General features: G+C 40.2%; 1 protein-coding gene across 2 annotated transcripts in view; it reads left to right on the top strand.

Moving 5' to 3' along the window:
• NOTCH2 (notch receptor 2) overlaps positions 1–18,348 on the top strand; it is a 210,935-nt gene that overhangs the window by 158,075 nt on the left and 34,512 nt on the right. For both annotated transcript variants that reach the window (XM_004380333.2, XM_023734857.1), the window contains exons 9-14: positions 1,607–1,720; positions 2,540–2,653; positions 5,237–5,470; positions 9,596–9,706; positions 15,021–15,213; positions 16,600–16,745. In XM_004380333.2, the coding sequence (XP_004380390.1) occupies positions 1,607–1,720; positions 2,540–2,653; positions 5,237–5,470; positions 9,596–9,706; positions 15,021–15,213; positions 16,600–16,745 (912 nt within the window). The remainder of the gene's footprint in view (positions 1–1,606; positions 1,721–2,539; positions 2,654–5,236; positions 5,471–9,595; positions 9,707–15,020; positions 15,214–16,599; positions 16,746–18,348) is intronic.

The raw sequence follows: 18,348 nt of genomic DNA, 5'->3' as shown, positions 1-18,348 counted from the left end.
ACTAAACCAAAGCTAAGAAGTTTCCTGAATACAATCAAACACTTTGAGGGACAGAGTAGCAGGGGTAGGGGTCTGGGGACCATGCTTTCAGAGGACATCTAGGTCAATCGGCATAACAAAGCTTATTAAGAAAATGTTCCGCATCCTGCTTTGGTGAGTGGCGCCTGGGGTCTTAAAAGCTTGCAAGTGGCCATCTAAGATGCATCAATTGGTCCCAACCACCTGGAGTGAATGAAAAACGCCAAAGACACAAGGAAAGTAGTAGCCCAAGAGACACAAAGGGCCACATAAACCAGAGACTTCATCAGCCTGAGACCAGAAGAACTAGATGGTGCCCGGCTACCACCAATGACTGCTCTGACAGGGAGCACAACAGAGAGTCCCTGATGGAGGAGGAGAAAGGTGGGGTGCAGAACTCCAATTCTAGTAAAAAGACCACACTTAATGGTGTGACTGAGACTGGAGGAACCCTGGAAAGCATGGCCCCCAGATTCTCTATCAGCCCAGAACTTAAATAATTTCTGAGGCCAACTCTTCAGACAGTGATTGGACTAGACTGTGAGATATAAAGTGATACTCATGAGGAGTGTACCTTTTAGCTCAAGTAGATACAAGAGACTAAACGGGCAGCTTCTGTCCGAAGGTGAGATGGGAAGGCAGAGAGGGTTAGGAGCTGGTTGAATGGACACGGGGAATCGGGTGGAAAGGAGGAGTGTGCTGTCACAGTAAAGGGAGAGCAATTAGGGTCACATAACAATGTATGTTTTAATTTTTGTATGGGAGACTAACTTGAAATGTAAACTTCATTTAGACTACAACAATTAAAAAAAAAAAAAGAGTAAGGTGTTGGTGGAATATTTAAAGCCATGTAGGTAAAATTAGGCAAGCCCATTATGTGAAATCCAGATATGTGAACAGAAAATTTTAGAAGTGATTGTTTTTTACTCAAGTATTCTTTGATAAAGGGTGTGCCATAAGAATCCTTTATATAGCAAGCACTCCCAATTCTCTGATATATTAAAAACGCCATACCATTCAATTTATTGAAATTATTTTATCCACAATTATATAGGCTCTTGGCAGTTATCCAAAGTGAGGCACATGCTCAGTTGTATTTTGGAGCTCTTCTGCAGAGACCATTTCTTGAGTCCTCAGAGGACATGGCTGGCTATGGCTGCTCTGCCTAGTTAAGGATCCAGCCCCTCTAACCTTTGAAAGGCACCCTGACCTTGACCTGTACCCTAAGAGCAACAGCAGCTCAGGCTCTGCTGGTCTTTGGGAACATAGAGTGGAGACACTTTGTGACCTGGACTGTCTTGAAAGCATGGATCAGTCACAGAGAATGTGAAACAGTCTTAGTTTGCATGCTAGGTCTTACCAGTCTCTTTGGAGGTAACTCCTTCCCCCCTTCACAGTGACATGGTTCTCTCACATTAATCCCCATTCTCTCTGATGCTTAGAGTAACTATTTCCTATCATTGTAGAGTCCCCTCTCCCTTTGCAGAAATGTTCCTGCTTGTAAAGGATGTAGCCATTTTTGAAAATGTGTGCCTTTCTTGGCTCTGTTTCCCGTTTCTAAGCCACTTGTGTGGTCCACTTTATTCAGGTTTCAAAGGTGTGCATTGTGAATTGGAGATAAATGAATGTCAGAGCAACCCTTGTGTGAACAATGGGCAGTGTGTGGATAAAGTCAATCGCTTTCAGTGTCTGTGTCCGCCTGGTAAGTGCCCACCACCTGCCCCTGTTTTCTTTTAAAGCACAAAGCCTACTGGTCGCAAGGGAGGGAGGAAGGAGAGAATGTGTGTGGGCTGAACGTGAGGAAATCATTAAACTGAATACTTCATGATAGGAGTGTGTGTGTAAAGATGGGGAATTTGTTTTAGTTAGTGTATCTTCTAAATCCTTTGTGGTCAGAAGTCCAAGTCTGTTCTTGAATGGCCCATGACCTCTCTGTCTGTGTGTATTTCAGAAAGCTCATAGCTCACAGAAGCCTTAGTAGTAGCCTACTCAGGATTTTAACTTTTTTCCCCATGGGTCATGTTCCTGAAGCCCCTCTATGAGACTATTGTTTTTAGACATTTCACCCATGGGCCCAGAAACAGACAACACAAGTCAGTTTCTTCCAAAGAAAGCTCTGGAAGCTTTCCTTCCCAAAGCTATTGTTGAAGACATACCAAATTGTCTGCCTTATACTATATATAGCCTCTCATTTCTTCAAAGAAGTTTCCAGTTGCTTCTCAAGCTGCACTTACTTGCTCAAGGGCTTCCCCTATAACATTTCAGTCCCTCCTTGCTCCAGCTGGAAGCGAAATCTATGTCAGGAAGAAACAGTGGTGGAAATACAGTACAGGTGTCTTTGATGCCCCTGAGGTTCACTCAGTTATTTCAGTTACCTTCTGGGGAGAAGGATTCTCTTTATTGCTGACCCATTGGTATAAGCCCTGCTGGTAACCTAACCCAACCCTTCTTTGACATCATTCTTATATTAAAGGAACACATAGGATAATCCTTTGAAATGTCACTGATGTGCCTTTTTAAGGTTTCACTGGGCCAGTTTGCCAGATTGATATTGATGACTGTTCCAGTACTCCATGTCTGAATGGGGCAAAGTGTATCGATCACCCAAATGGATATGAATGCCAGTGTGCCACAGGTAGGTTTCTTCTCACTTTTCTTTCCCCTGGTAGGCCCACCTGAACAAAAGTAGGATGTTAGTGCTCGGCTGGCTGCTCTCCCAGGCCGGTCCACTAACAGGAGCTGCTCTGTGTTCATGAGAGGGCCCCTTCCAGCAGATTTTCTGCTGCTCTCACTGTTTCCTTCTACACCATCTGCCTCTTTATCCACCACAGTGGTGACCTGGCCTGATTATTTCCACTTGGTGCCCATATCTTTCTGGGACAGAGTTTGGCAATGGTGAGTTTCCAGCTGGCTTGACTCACTCCTTTGGGAAAGATAAGAATTCCAGTTAAAGCTGTTTTGCACTGAGGCTTCTCAGCAGGAGGCTTGTCTCTGTGTTTCTTGAAGCAAGTGACTGAAGAAAGACTGAGAAATTTAAGGGCTAGTTGTGTGAAGTGCAGAGGTTTCCTATATAAAAGACAACTAATGCTATTAAGAGGTGTGTAACTGACAGGAGAGACAGCTCTAACTGGGAACGTTTGGGTCCACTTTGCTGACTTCTGCTACTTGTTCACAAATATTCTGTATTTTTGATCTGTGGCCCCATTTCTCACTTGGGAAGTGGATTTGAATGAGCCCAACATCCCCTACTACACATTTGCTTCTGTAGAGGCCTGTATTCTAGAGAGTAGCTAGACTTTTAAATAATTGGTAGAAAAGGTGAATTCTCTGTTTCTTTTTTTTCTCTTACTGCTTGAGACATAAAAGAAGTTATGAATATAATTCAAAACATCTTATTTTAGAAAAATGGATTCTTAAAGTATTGTAAGTTATCACATGCATGGTTTCTTTCTGATCACAGGAAAGCAAACTTACAAAAACCAATGCAGAGAGTTAATATTTCTTTAGTATCAGAGCACTATGATCTATCACACCTGCTTAGACTAAGCCATCTTAGTTGATACACTCAACTTCCTTCTCTTTTCATAAACTATTGGCTCTGGATGAGAAAGTTCCAGCATTTTGTCTTCCACTGGCCAAATTCTTCTTATGAAGGATAAGCATCACTGGAGAGATTAAGGATCTTAAACTCATGTTTAAAAAAGAAGAGAGGCCTGTCGGTGGCTTTTAGGAAGAGGTTTAATGTTGGTCCATTGAAGCCTCGAAGGAAGGAACTCTTTTTCTTTTTCTTTTTTTTTTTTTATTTATGCTTTAAGTGAAAGTTTACAGTTCAGGTCAGTTTCTCATGTAAAAATTTTATACACACATTGCTATGTGACCTTAGCTGCTCTCCCTATAATGTGACAGCATACTCCTCCTTTCCACCCCGGATTTCCTGTGTCCATTCATCCAGCTCCTGTCCCTTTTTGCCTTCTTATCTCACCTTTGGACAGGAGCTGCCCATTTAGTCTCCTGTATCTACTTGAGCTAAGAAGCACTCTCTTCATGAGTATCATTTTATGTCCCATAGTCCAGTCTAATCTTTGTCTGAAGAGTTGGCTTCAGGAATGGTTTCAGTTCCTGGCTAACGGAGATTCCTGGAGCCATGTCTTCTGGGGTCCCTCCAGTCTCAGTCAGACCATCAAGTCTGGTCTTTTTACTAGCATTTGATTGTTTCTGCACCACACTTTTCTCCTGCTCTGTCAGGGACTCTCTGTTGTATTCCCTGTCAGGGTGGTCATTGGTGGTAGCTGGGCACCATCTAGTTCTTCTGGTCTCAGGCTGATGGAGTCTCTAGTTTACGTGACACTCTCTGTATCTTGGGCTAATATTTTCCTTGTCTCTTTGGTGTTCTTCATCCTTCTTTGCTCCACGTGGATTGGGACCAATTGATGCATCTTAGACGGTGGCTCGCTAGCTTTTAAGACCCCAGACGCAACTTACCAAAGTGGGATGCAGAACATTTTCTTAATAAGCTTTGTTATGCCAATTGACCTAGATGTCCCCTGAAACCATGATCCCCAGACCCCTGCCCCTGCTACTCTGTCCCTCGAAGTGTTTGTTTGTATTCAGGAAACTTCCTAGCTTTTGGTTTAGTCCAGTTGTGCTGACATCTCCTGTATTGTGTGTTGTCCAGGAACGAACTCTTATTTGTTCCTTTCCCTTTTAAATGCTCGTAACTCTTTCATTCATTTTACTGAACAAGTATTTATTAAAAACCTGCAATATGTGCATACCACTGTGAGAGGGGTTGAGAGGAATATAGAAAAGTTCTCTGTTCTTCATAGTTAGAATCAGGAAGATAAGATCCACAAAAGCATTAGTGCAGTACCTATAGGCTGGGTTTAGGCAGAAAGGGATACAGTGGTAAACATATAAAGGAAAAATATTGAGAGCTATTACCCACTAAAATTCAATAAGAAATGAAGATGCATTAATCAGTCAGAAAGTAATTTGAATTGTACAGATTTGATTTGTAAAACTTTATTCGTAACTTTTCAGGCTTGCCTTATGAATCGATGCAAATAGCAAGTTTCAATTGCTCATTATTAAATACTGTTAACAGTATCAGTTGTTTAAGACGTGGGATGTGTATAGTGAATGGATGTAGCTACATTTTTGTTCTGATGTGGAGTATCTGCCTTGGTTTTATGACTCTTTCGTAAAATCCCTTCCAAAGGTTTCACTGGTGTGTTGTGTGAGGAGAACATAGACAACTGTGACCCTGATCCTTGCCACCATGGCCACTGCCAGGATGGTATTGATTCTTACACCTGCATCTGCAATCCCGGATACATGGGCGCCATCTGCAGTGACCAGATTGATGAATGCTACAGCAGCCCTTGCTTGAATGACGGTCGCTGCATCGACCTGGTAAATGGCTACCAGTGCAACTGCCAGCCAGGCACGTCAGGTAAGCCTGCTCTGTTTGTTTTCACTGTTTCTCAAAAACAATTTGCTTAGATGTCTCAGACTTTCTTGGCATACTCTCAGATACCTGAAAAAGAGTCTTGATTCTGAGAAGCACAGCCAAAGCCACAACTATAAATATCTCAGAAGCAGATGACCCCATCCAGTTAAGAAGCCTAACTTTGCAAAGCTGATGATTTTGTACATATGTGTTGTTTTTTTTTTAAAGGAGGCATATCACTTCAAAAAATTGAAATTATTATTTAAAATTAAAAAACCCTCTTGGCTTTGTGGCTTGATTAGATTTTCTTTTTTCTTTAACCCCCACCCCAGATTAGTGAAGTTTCTTCTTCCTTCCTTCTTTCCTTCCTCCCTCCCTCCCTTCTCCAATCGTCTCTTCTTTAAGTAGTCTCTTCTTTGATTCAGAGTCCAGTTCCTTTAATGTGACACTTTTCTTCTGCCATTTGTCTCCGGTGATGCCTAAGGCAGTTTTGGGAGGTTCGAAAGGAGGGAAGTTACTTTACAGCATGCCACAGTAGTTCATAAACTAGAATACAGAGCTGCCATTTCCCATCCCCATAGTTCATTGCCGTTCCCTGACCCTGGTTGAATGACCGATTGTCAGTTGTGAGGGCATGCTGCTCCTTTTTGGGGGAATGTTCAATTGTTTTCTTAGGCAGCAGCATTTCACAGGTTTTACTGGATTCTGTTTTACTTATTAGATGAATAATTATTTGTCACAAGTGTGGTTAATGGACAGAGAAGTACTATTTCTTAGATCAAAGGAAAATGTATTAGTGGAAGATTAACCAATATGTGCCTTTGTTAGGAGGGAACCTTCCGATACAAGGGAGTGATTTATTGGGAACACATTCAGGACTTAAGGAAAATGGCCTGTGTAGGGGGCAAAGGTGGGGGAGGTGGTTAGATGCCCTCATTTTATTTTGTTAATTCCAAACCCATTTCTTCAAACTTGTCAAAGGCCCTGGTCTTCATCCAGCACCTCATACATGCCAAGTTTGAAAACAAAGTCCTTTTTGAGTTGCTCAAGCATATGAAAAACATCCCATGCCTTCACAGCTAAAAATGCCGTCCCCCACCCTACGTTTAGATAACTCACTAAAAGGCCTGAATAGATCTTTGTGAAACCTTCCAAAAGCAATTTGCTTCTGGGCTGGTCCCCAGACATGAGAAATTACAGTCCGAAAAGAAATTTGAGAGATTTACAAGCAGTTCAATGGATGCCTTTAGAATGGAAGGGCTGTTTTAGGCTTTGCTATCATTCCCATTATAACAAACATACTGGAAAGCTGGGTGAGTGGTGGGTTGGCAAGGACTTTGTTTTCTCTGGGATTATATCATCATGCCAGGATGTATCAGGTGTGTCCGCTGGGGAGGACAAGAGGGCAGGGTATAAATAACTGTCACTGAGAAAGGCAAGAAGTAAATATGAGTGGTGTGCAGGCAGCATGGAGAAGGAAGGTCTGAGCCTCTCAGAAAGCTGCCAAATCTGTTTCTGAAGCTGTTTGGAGAATTAAAGCAAAGAGATACAGAAGACGTAAAGAAACGTCAATCTGTAATGGGTAAAGAATGAGCTGTCATGTTCTAGGGGCTTGGGTGAAAGCGTCCATTAAATGAATCATTATGAATACACTCTTGCATTCTAGAGTAAGAATCCAGGGTCCATTTGTAATATGGTCCTAAGTTGGTAGGTTGGGGTTTGGATGAGTGGTAGATGGAAGGGATACTTTGCAAGTTGCTAGTTTAAAATTGTGGTTTGTCACTCACTGGTACGTAATGTGAGATATACTACCCAGAATCACTTTTGATGCCTTCTTGTGTCTCTGATTTTGTGATTGGAAACGGTTTTAAGTATGTTTCTTTGTGTTTCAAGTAACAGAAACCAACTTGAGGTAGGTTAAACAAGCATCCACAAACAAACAGAAAGAATTTAGTTAAAGCACACAGAAGCATCTCACAAATCTCGAGGGAGAATTGACCAATAAGGCTTTGGGGAGAGTAGCAGGTAACAGGGCAGTTTGCAGGCCATAGGTCACACAGCTCAAATTCCACTGTTCCAGATGACAGCATCTCATTGGACCAGCTTGGGTCAGGTGTCTATTCCTGCTTGAATAAACTATGGCCAAGGGGGTGGAGTCAGGTTGTACTCTCCTGCCTTTATGGTCTAGAGGGAACTAGTTCCTAGGTAAAGGAGTATTGTCAGTCAAGGGCTAGACACATCCCCTAAAGGTATCCACTTGTATACAAGGAATATGGAAATCCCTTGCCTCATTTATGGTTAGGGAGGCAACATAGTCTCAATCATAGACAGTATGACGTGGTGGAAGGGGGGTAGAACTGTGGAGCCAGAGAGCCGGGTTCATATCCCAGCTGTGCTCCCCGTAGCTCGCATTATGTGAGTCAGTTATTTACCTCATCTGTGAAATGGGTGTAACGACTTGATTTGCATGTTGGATGAGAGGATTAGACATAAATTTTGTAAAGTGCTAAGCTAAGTGCTTTGTACATAATATGGCTCAATCAATTGTTCCTGTCAAATTATTAATAATAAACATTAATATAAAATGTGAGTGAATTAAAATCATGGCATTTTGTCCTATAAGTTTGTGTTTGTTTGTTTATATCCTTATTAACAGATTTTATTTTCAGACGTTTTATACTACCAAGGTATTTTTCTGTGATACCAGAAAGCATCATTGAAATTCGTGTTAAATAATTAAATATCCTGAGTATTTTTTCAAAGTAATGGTAATAGTAATGATTGCTATGTCTCTCCCATCCCATTGCCATCGAGTCGATTCCAACTCATAGTGACCGTATAGGACAAAGTAGAACTGCCCCATAGGGTTTCCAAGGAGCAGCTGGTAGTTTGAACTGCCAATCTTCTGGTTAGCAGCCAATCTCTTATCCACTGTGCCACCAGGGGTATGTCTCTACTGTCTGCTTATCCATATCCATGATTCAGCCTGTGTTATTGTAACCAAAGTCTACCATTCATCTGGGGAGCTGACCCAGATGAGTGCCTTGCTGAGGTAAGGCAGCATACCTCATGAAGAAGTTACCAGACTCATAAAGATTTGTCCTGAATTTTAGTCTATAACAGTGGAAATATGCCATCAAGCTTACAGTGGTGGGTACCAATATTCCAAAATTCTCCTTTTCACTTGGAAGCTCAGATTTTATCTTTGGCAAAAAATACTGTTTTCTTTGAAATGACAAGTTTACTTTGTTCACGTAATGTCTGCCTCTAGTCTGAATAGAGTCCCTGGGTGGTGCAAATAGTTACCACGCTCAACTGCTAACCAAAAGGTTAAAGGTTTGAGTCCACCCAGAACTACCTTGGAAGAAAGGCCTGGTGATCTACTTCTGAAAAATCAGCCATTGAACACCCTATGGAGCACAGTTCCACTCTTGACACACATGGGGTTGCCGTGAGTTGGAGTTGACTCAATGGCAACTGGTACTAGCACTGGTAGTCTGAGTAACCATGGTTTGTTAGTTGTTCTTTGAATAAAATGAGGTTCCATGAAAAAAGCAGGTATTTCAGCTCACAACTCAATCACCCAGCTACTTTTCCTGGAGACAACAAATGTACTTTGGCATACCACAGAAGTGCTTTGTGTGTGCTTCCCACTTTGTCACACAGAATATTAGATGTATACTCAAGTGTTGAGATTTAATTAAATCGTAAAATTAATCATTTTGAGTGCTTCACCATGACCATTCTTAAGTAAAACTGGCTTGTTTGTTTTTCTAACACTGCCAGTGGCAATGGTGGTGAAGAATATAACTACTGGTACAATTTGGTGCCACTGCTTTGATTCATGCTAAGATGCCATTGCTTTTGTACCATCAGTGAGAATGTCAACACAGTAAAAAAGGAGAATAATGGCTTATTATTGTTAAGAAAATCATTTTGACCTCATGATCCTCCAGGAAGGGTCTTGAGGACCCCCAAGTGTTCATGGACTACACTTTGAAAACTATTGCTTTATTGTATCCAGGGTTGTCTAGATACTTTTTATATTTAGATTTTTTAATATGAACAGGAAGTATTTGCACTTCCATGGTAATATAGAATGATTTGTCTTTGCTTTTATCTTCCCAGGGATTAACTGTGAAATTAATTTTGATGACTGTGCGAGTAATCCTTGTGTCCATGGAGTCTGTAAAGATGGTATTAACCACTACAGCTGTGTCTGTTCACCAGGATTCACAGGTAATGCTCTTTTTATTGGAAAACCCACTCATTCAGTCCCATCACTTTGGGAGAATGACATCTAAGAGAAAATTACTTTTTAAGTATCTCCTTATTTGTGTATTTTTTTTTTTTTGTCTCTCTGAAAGGTTATAAGTCTGTTTCCATGCTTCCTGGACCAGTTTTCTGCTTACAGGCCTTTCCTAAACTGAAATATGATACTTGTCATTACTTGAGGTTTTTAGACCATATGTTTATCACTACCTGAAAAGAATTATTAGTCAGATCATGAGTTCCCTTAAGTTATATTGCTTGCAAAGCCAACTTCATTTTTCTGTGGTGAGTAATAATGTTTTTCATAAAAACATACCCAAGGTAAATCTCTATGAATATACTAAATACTCAATTTCTGGGTATTTCTTCTTTTGGGAGGTTGTTGGATAAGGTCAGAACTTGAGAGGACCAGCTTAATTTGGCTACCACAAATGAGTTCTTTCTACTCAAAAGGAAGACTGTAAATGCGCAAAATTACTTGGGTTATAACTTTCTAAGTTATGAACAGCCAGAGCATTGACACGTTCACACACACAGACACTCAAACACGCACACACCCACTCACGCACATCTCTGTTCTCTCTTTTGTTGTGAATAATATTACGATTATCTTTTACCTTCCTGATCAAAAAGTACTAGAGACTACTGAGGAAACCTGAGTTTGTTAATGGCACCATCAGAGGGCATACACTGTGTCTGTCCTGTTATTTTTGGACAGTGCCACAGTGCCACGCACAAGCAGGCACTAACACAGTGATGTTCCCATTGAATAATTACCGTATGTCATTTTCAACCAGTGTGAAACTTCCCTCTGAGCTTTTGAAACTATAATGTCAGAAGGCATCTAGAGCCCACTAAAGTGAATGTATGCCATTTGCTTGTGAGGCTTTACTTTCTTCTGTGTGTCACAGTCATTTGTGTTCTCCTGCTTGGTATGATTGTGCCCACTAGAGAGGAGTGTGGTGGCCCATATTGGGTCATGGTAATCCCTGTTTAGTGGAAGATCACTCTCAAGCCAGGTATGATGTAAGCCTTCATGCCTAGTAATCAGTGCTGCTGCCATAGTCAGATGTACTTTTGTGTTCTGAAACCTGTTACTCCAAGGTTAAGTGACAGTCAACTGAATACACCAAAATCCCTGCTAAATAGAATGATAGGTACGTCATTGTTGAACGGGTACCAAGAAGAGAATAGTTAATGTTTTTATTTTTATTAAGGGCTTATTTTAAGCCAGGCATTAAGTGAAGTGCCTAATCTCATCTAATTGTCACTGCCATTAACATCCCTATGATATTGATAAGAAAGGAAAAGCTTAGCAAGGTTACATAAAGTTACCCGCCAGGAATCCAGCCCAAGGGGTCTGACTCCAAGTGATCCACACTCGGGACCACTTCACTCTACAGCTTAAGCAGTGCCTGCTGTGGTTTCTCTGGATTTATGTAAGGCTTCAGCTGGACTTATTTGCTTTGGAAATGCCAGTGAAACATATTTTTTTTTTTTTTTTTTTTTTTTAACATTTAGCAAATAAGGAAGGTCAAGAAGGGAGGACACAGGCTAAAAATATTCTAAAATAAACTTAAGGTGTAGCATGAAACTACATAACCAAGAGATGGAATGTTTTGGTTACTGGGTGGTACCCTGTTCTTGGAACTGTTTTCTATATCTGGGAGTACTTCTATTTTTTTTTTTTTTTTTTTTTAAATCAGCTGCTGAAAATATCAGAGGCACCTGTGGTATATACTTATGAGCAGTAAATGTTGTGTTTTATTCTTTCCCTTTTTAAATTTTACTTTAATAGTTGTTTTGTGTTGTTTACCATTTTAGTAACAGCTTGGTGGGATGTGAGGGAGTTCTTTGGGTTTTCCTGTTTGTTTTTTAAACTAAATTCTCTGTTCTTCCACGACTACTTTACATTTATTGATTGAATGGGGAAGTAAAAAAATCATATGCTGCTCCTAAAAACTGCTTTTCAGTTTTACAAAGCACTTTGATATCTATTTTCTTGCTGAAATCTCATCACAGTTCAAAACATAGGTGGTGGTGTTCTTGCATGTCGTCAAGTTGATTCCAACTCATAGCGACCCCACAGGACAGAGAAGAGCTGCCCCTTTCCAAGGCTGTAATCTTTATGGGAACAGACTGCCAGGTCTTTTCCCCAACAAAGTGGCTGGTGGGTTCGAACCACCGACCTTTTGATTAATAGCTGAGCACTTAGTCATTATTATCCTCATTTAACAAATAAGGATACTGGGAGATAGAGCTTGATATATCCATGGTTTCAGCTAGTCAGTCACAGAAGTAGGACTGTGAGTTCCCAGAGACAAGGACCTCCCTTAATCATCATTTCAGCCAGTGTCTAAAAACCAAAAAAAAAAAAAAAAAATCCATTGCCGTTGAGTTGATTCCAACTCATAGCGAACCTATAGGACAGAGTTTTCCAAGGAGTGGCTGGTGGATTTGAACTGCCCATCTTTTGGTTAGCACTGAATGCTTAACCACTATGACACCAGGGCCCCAAAACAGTGACTAGCAGAGAGGAAATAATCGGTAAATGTTGCTGAAGGAATGAATGAATGAATTAGCAGGACTCCAATATGGAAGCTTTGACATCCAACTCCAGACTGTAGAATCTGGAGTATACTATGCTTTCATTCATTAAACACACCAATTTATTCATTACCTACCAGTAAGAAACGTTGGTTCAGCTTCTCATTTCAGGAGTTACTGAGGCCTACAAAGTACATAGTCTTGTACTGGGTATTTCTGACACCCAGTGGAAACTCCTTGAGGGTAGGACCTTGCTAGGGAAGCAGCTATTTGTTATGGATTGAATTATATCCCCCCCACAAAATATGTGTTGTAAATCCTAACCCCTGTACCTGTGGTTATAACCTCATTTGTGAATGGATTTTCTTTGTTATATTAATGACATAGTATTAGTGTACGATGTGTCTTAAATCAGTCTCTTTTGAGATGTAAAAAAGCAGATTAAGGAAGCAGAGATGGGGGAAGATAGATGGCAGGGAAGATAGATCACCAAGTGACTGAAGAACAGAGCTGAAAAGAGACAAGGGTCTTTCTCCAGAGCCAACAGAGAGAGAAAGCCTTCACTTAGAGCCAGCACTCTGAATTTGGACTTCTAGCCTCCTAGACTGTGAGAAAATAAATTTCTGTTTGTTAAAGCCACCCACTGGAGGTATTTCTGTTATAGTAGCACTAGATAACTAAGACACTATTACTCCAAACAGTTGACTGCACAGTCAGAAGCAAAAACCAAACCCATTGCTGTCAAGTCGATTCCAACTCGCAGCAACCCTAAACGACAGAGTAGAACTGCCTCAAGTGTTTCCAAGCTGTGGATCTTTGCAGAAGCAAACTGCCACATCTTTCTCCCGAGGAGCGGCTGGTGGGTTCGAACCACTGACATTTCAGTTATCAACCCAGCACTGAACTACCGTGCCACCAGGGCTCCTTAGACTACACAAGAAGGCACTTAATAAACATTCTTTGATAAAGGTGACTTGAAAATTGATTTTCGAAAGGATTTTAAAAGCAAGTGAATAAAACTTGGGAGGAGTGGCTACTGAGAAGATGCTTCCAAAAAAGGACTGAAAATGAAGAAGCCTTTTTCCTCTTGTCCTCCACTAGATTGCAGGTTGAGGATAGCTCTATAGTCCAAGAGCTGTGGTTCATATCTTGGGTCCAGTGGCAAACATCTAAAAAAAGTCAGAGGTTGAGGCCAAGGAAATAGGATTTTAAAATAACTTGTTAATAAAACACTTATGAGGAAAACAGCAACCACTAGCAGATTGTGGGTCTTTACCACGAGAACCACTAATAATGGTTTAGAGAGCAATGGAGGGTGAAAAAATGTTAATACCCATACTTTAAGGGTGTGTGTGTGTCTATTTCATTTGGAATTTCCTGTTCTAAATGCAAGGTTGCTCTTTCTTAAATAAAAATACATGTTTTTAGCTGAATCAGAACATTGTATTCTTTGAAATTTGTGTATTTCATCATAGCAGTTGCTTGTTACCACTCATTTACAGAATTATGGGTAATTTTAAAATTTTATATTGTTTGGAGATGTACAGTTAAAGCTCAATTATTTAGAATCTATCAAAGCAAAATTCTTAAATAACTGGCACATTTTACTTTATTCAGGTTAAAATAATAAATATGACACTTATACAAACATCTTTTCAAAAGTACAATCTTAGGTGTGTCTTAGAAGCAGAATAGATTCATCTCAATTGCTACACTCTCAGCGTCTACAGTGCTATATGATGAGAAGCAGTAATTGTTCAGAGCAGCGTTTCTCAGAATGTGATCTTTGAACCATCTGCAAATGTTAAAATGTGGGTTGCTGGCCCAATCCATTACAACCTATGGTAAAAGAGCCTAGGAATCTCCCTTTAAAACAAGTGAAGTTTTTTTTTGCACATTAAAGACTGACATACACTAGTCTAGACTGCAAAACCCTGAATTGTTTTCTGAATCATCAGAGGACAATAAAATTATGCTTAAAAACCCGTTGCTGTTGATTCCAACTCATAGCAACCCTATAGTAGAACTGCCCCATAGAGTTTCCTAGGAGTGCCTGGTGGATTCGAACTGCTGACCTTTTGGTTAACAGCCATAGCACTTAACCACTACACCAGTAGGGTTTCTAAAATTATGCTTAGTGTACTCTGTTTATAGATTAAATACAGAAAATGGATTAATAGAACTCTAAGAATGAAAACAAAGTAGCTTTTCTGTTTAACTAACTGAATTAATAAATTTGTCGTTCAGTCTCTAAGCATTCCAGTTAATTGAGATTTATAATATGTAGAAATACAAGAGATTGAGTAACTAAAAATATGTATTAGTGGTAAACCAGCAGAAAGCAGTGATAAGAAAGGCTTCTCTGAGAGTTCTCAGAATAGCATCAAGAGGAAAAGCCATCTTTGACAACATTCGATATTTTCCTTTTGAAATCTTGTGAAGCTTCCCTACTTCTAAGGTGCAGTGAAGAAAGAAATACATGTCAAAACTGTATTTCTACAACACTGTTCCAGCATTTCATTAACTTCCTTCATTATCAAAAGAAAATGATGTTTACTCCTTCCTTGCCTGGAGCTAAGTGCTATTGGGTATCTTACTCTTTAAATCTTGGCTTTTGGTGACCCGGTTACCTTATAGCCTGTGCAGATGAAGAATGTCAGCAGAATATGTCTCATAGTTCTGTGTCTCTTCTCTGAGCATTTTGGATTTGACTAAAGCGTCCTCTTCTCTATAGGGCAGAGATGTAACATTGACATTGATGAGTGTGCCTCCAATCCCTGTCGCAAGGGTGCAACGTGTATCAATGATGTGAACAGTTTTCGCTGTATATGCCCTGAGGGGCCCCATCACCCCAGCTGCTATTCTCAGGTGAATGAGTGCCTGAGCAATCCGTGTATCCATGGAAACTGCACTGGCGGCCTCAGTGGGTGAGTAGCGGCCATGTATTAATGGTTTCTTACTGATCTTTATCAAGCCAGTTGGTTTTTAGCACTGGCAATACCCTACAGAAATCAGTCAGGAAGTTGAGCTGTGACTTGGCCGATGATTTTGGTAGTCTGCCTCAAGACCTTCAAAATCACAAATTCATTCATGGAAATTTGCCTTCTACTTGACGTAACAAGTACCCAAGTAGAAAATAAGGAGGAATTGTCTCCCTTACCCAGGTAGTCAGCAAGGACTTTGTGGGAAGAGTCCAGAGTTATTTTATGATCTTTGACAGTTGTGTTTTTGTACTTATTACAGGATTGGGTTCTGAGGGATGTTCTAGTCTCTGGCTTTTTCTGCCTGCTTAAAAATAGTTCAACTCTGTTCCATTACAGTACCAGTGTGTGCTGCAGAGGTATAGCTGGTCTTGGCTAATTTTAGACAGGACCCTGATAAAACATTTGCAGTGTGCAAGCCCCTTTGAGTTGTGTGATGTGTTGGCAGTTAAGTTTCTAGACTCACAGATTATGACCTTAGGTTCCATACTCTTGCTGTGCTTGCCGTAGGACAGGACTCTGGGCACTGCCATTTGCTAAACTTCCAACAGGTGAAAGAATGAAGAGTGTATTTAGAGATAAGTGAGAAATAAATTTATTTCCAAAGTTAATTAACTCAGTATTCTTTTTTCAGAGTATGGCTGCCTTCTAAAGCATCCCAAACCATCTATCTGCCTTTTTCCTAAAGATCTCTAGACAAGGATGCTGTCATCTGATATCACCGTCTAAGTGCAAATGATGTTCAAATTGGAAATGAGAAACACATGTTTCAGATACCTTCATTTGTGTTCCTTTTCCTTATCAGTACCCCAGTGCTTTCTGAACCAGGATTTTAGGTCAGGACAAAGCATGATTCAGAAGGCAAACATCCCAGGAACTCCTCAGAGTAGCTTAGGGTCCCTGCTACTGACATATTTCCTGGGTGTCTATTTTATACTAGAAATAGGTGACTCTAAGGTTTACTTTTACTTTAATTTTATATATAAGAAAAGAAGCCCTGCAAGTTTATCATTGCTGTTTCCTTCAGATAGGCCCAATGTATTGTACAAACCATTGTTTATATGTAAAGCTCATTATAATTAATTTCTCTAGCATTTTGGTGAGCCAGGGAAGCACTAGGTAGGTCTCTTTACTGAATATACCATATGGACCTACGTAATTCACACCATGTGCATCGTGATCCAAATATAGGTTCATAGAAGAGTAGAAATGAGATTAAGCTACCCATGGGCTCTTATGTCCCCTCAGTTCTTCACCAAGTCCAGCATTTTTCTCTGTGACTCAACCTGCACAATCATACCTCCCACAGTAAATAACCCTGTCTTCTTTCAGATACAAGTGCCTCTGTGATGCAGGCTGGGTTGGCATCAACTGTGAAGTGGACAAAAATGAATGTCTTTCTAACCCATGCCAGAATGGAGGAATTTGTGACAATCTGGTGAATGGATACAGATGTACTTGCAAGAAGGGCTTTAAAGGTGAAGGCAAAGTACATGTTTTTACCTCCTTTCTTTGCCTTCTTGTTGCATACTGCTTGGCTCACTTCTTTGTTTCCCTTTCCTTTTGTCCATTTGTTCATACAGTCAACATCACTAGGTATGAATTCTACCTTCAGTCTAGCAGAGAGGTCAGCTATTGAAACAGTTCTATTTAAGATGAATAGCTAAGATTTAACTTAGCTTTTGAGCAAGTGTTCTAATCCTAACCTTTTAGAGAAGGTGTGATTCTGTCATAATTCAGAAGAGAAATATGGAAGTAGGATAAAAATATTGTGCTCACTATAATTTTGCATTAATAATAACATGGAAGAATCTGTGTTCAGAACCCTTTCAATAAACCTTCTTATATATTGATATAATCTTAGATACATAGTCGCCTATGGTGTTCTAGAAAAGTATATCCAACAAAAAAAAAAAACACCAAACCCGCTGCCGTTGAGTCAGTTCTGACTCATAGCGACCCTATAGGACAGCGTAGAACTGCCCTATACGATTTCCAAGGAGCGCCTGGTGGATTCGAACTGCCAACCTTTTGGTTAGGAGCTGTAGCTCTTAACCACTGTGCCACCAGGGTTAGTAGAGAGAATTATGTAAAATCATTTTTTAAATTGTCACCATTGTATTTCTACCATAAATTTTCTGTTGGAAACTCAGGAGAGAGAAATTTGTAGGTAAATAATTTATTTTTGTACTCATGTATCCACTTATTCATTTATTCCCCTATTCAAAATTTTTGTGCCAGGCAGCTGTGATACATCATTATATTTCAGAGCCACTTTATCTGATGACTTGAAAATTTTCTGAGACCATATTTCAGTCATTGATTTTCTGATATATTATGTCACATTTGCATAGAAACTTATAAGTTTAAAAGCACTTTTATTTCTTTATCTCATTTACACTTGCTTATCAATCAGCCAAGTAAAAATCAGAATGCCAAATCCAAAGTTGTACAGCTGTTGAGCAGCAGAGTACAACTTGACCACAGGCCTCCATACACCTAGGCGTCATTTTCTCTTTTTACAGTACTATACTTCTGTGTTCTAAGGCTCTGTGCTAGGCCCTACTGAAGATACAAAGATGTCTAATATTTAGGCACTGCCTTATCCCCAGTAATCCTTCTTTAATTTTCTCCTTTTCATTGGGGGAGTAAATTTCTGGCCTTGGATCTGGAAAAAAAAAGTTTTGTGACTTCAGGAAGTACCACATTGGTAGTACAGACTTGCATATGAAGCAGTGGGCATAAATCAGAGGCTTTGATTAACGTAGTTGGAAAAATTATCCCTTATCCTGACCAGATACTTTGTACATGTATCAGTTGCTGTGGAGTCCATTCCAACTCATAGCGATCCCAAGTGTGCAGAGTAGAACTGCTCCATAGGGTTTTGATGGCTGTGACCTTTCAGAAGCAGATTGCCAGCTCTTTCTTCCAGGGCACCTCTGGGTGGGTTCAAACCAGCAACCTTTTGATTAGGAGTCGAGCACTTAAAGCTGAGCGCTTAACTATTTGTACCACCCGGGGACTCCACCATACTTTGTATAGAAAGGAGCTTATTTTTGGATCAAGCATCAGGCTTTTTAC

This window comes from Trichechus manatus, unplaced genomic scaffold (assembly GCF_000243295.1).
Source record: "Trichechus manatus latirostris isolate Lorelei unplaced genomic scaffold, TriManLat1.0 scaffold00073, whole genome shotgun sequence".
In the NCBI taxonomy this organism is placed as follows: Eukaryota; Metazoa; Chordata; class Mammalia; order Sirenia; family Trichechidae; genus Trichechus; species Trichechus manatus.
The sequence above is the reverse complement of the archived record's forward strand: the minus strand, read 5'-3'. Positions and strand labels throughout refer to the sequence as shown.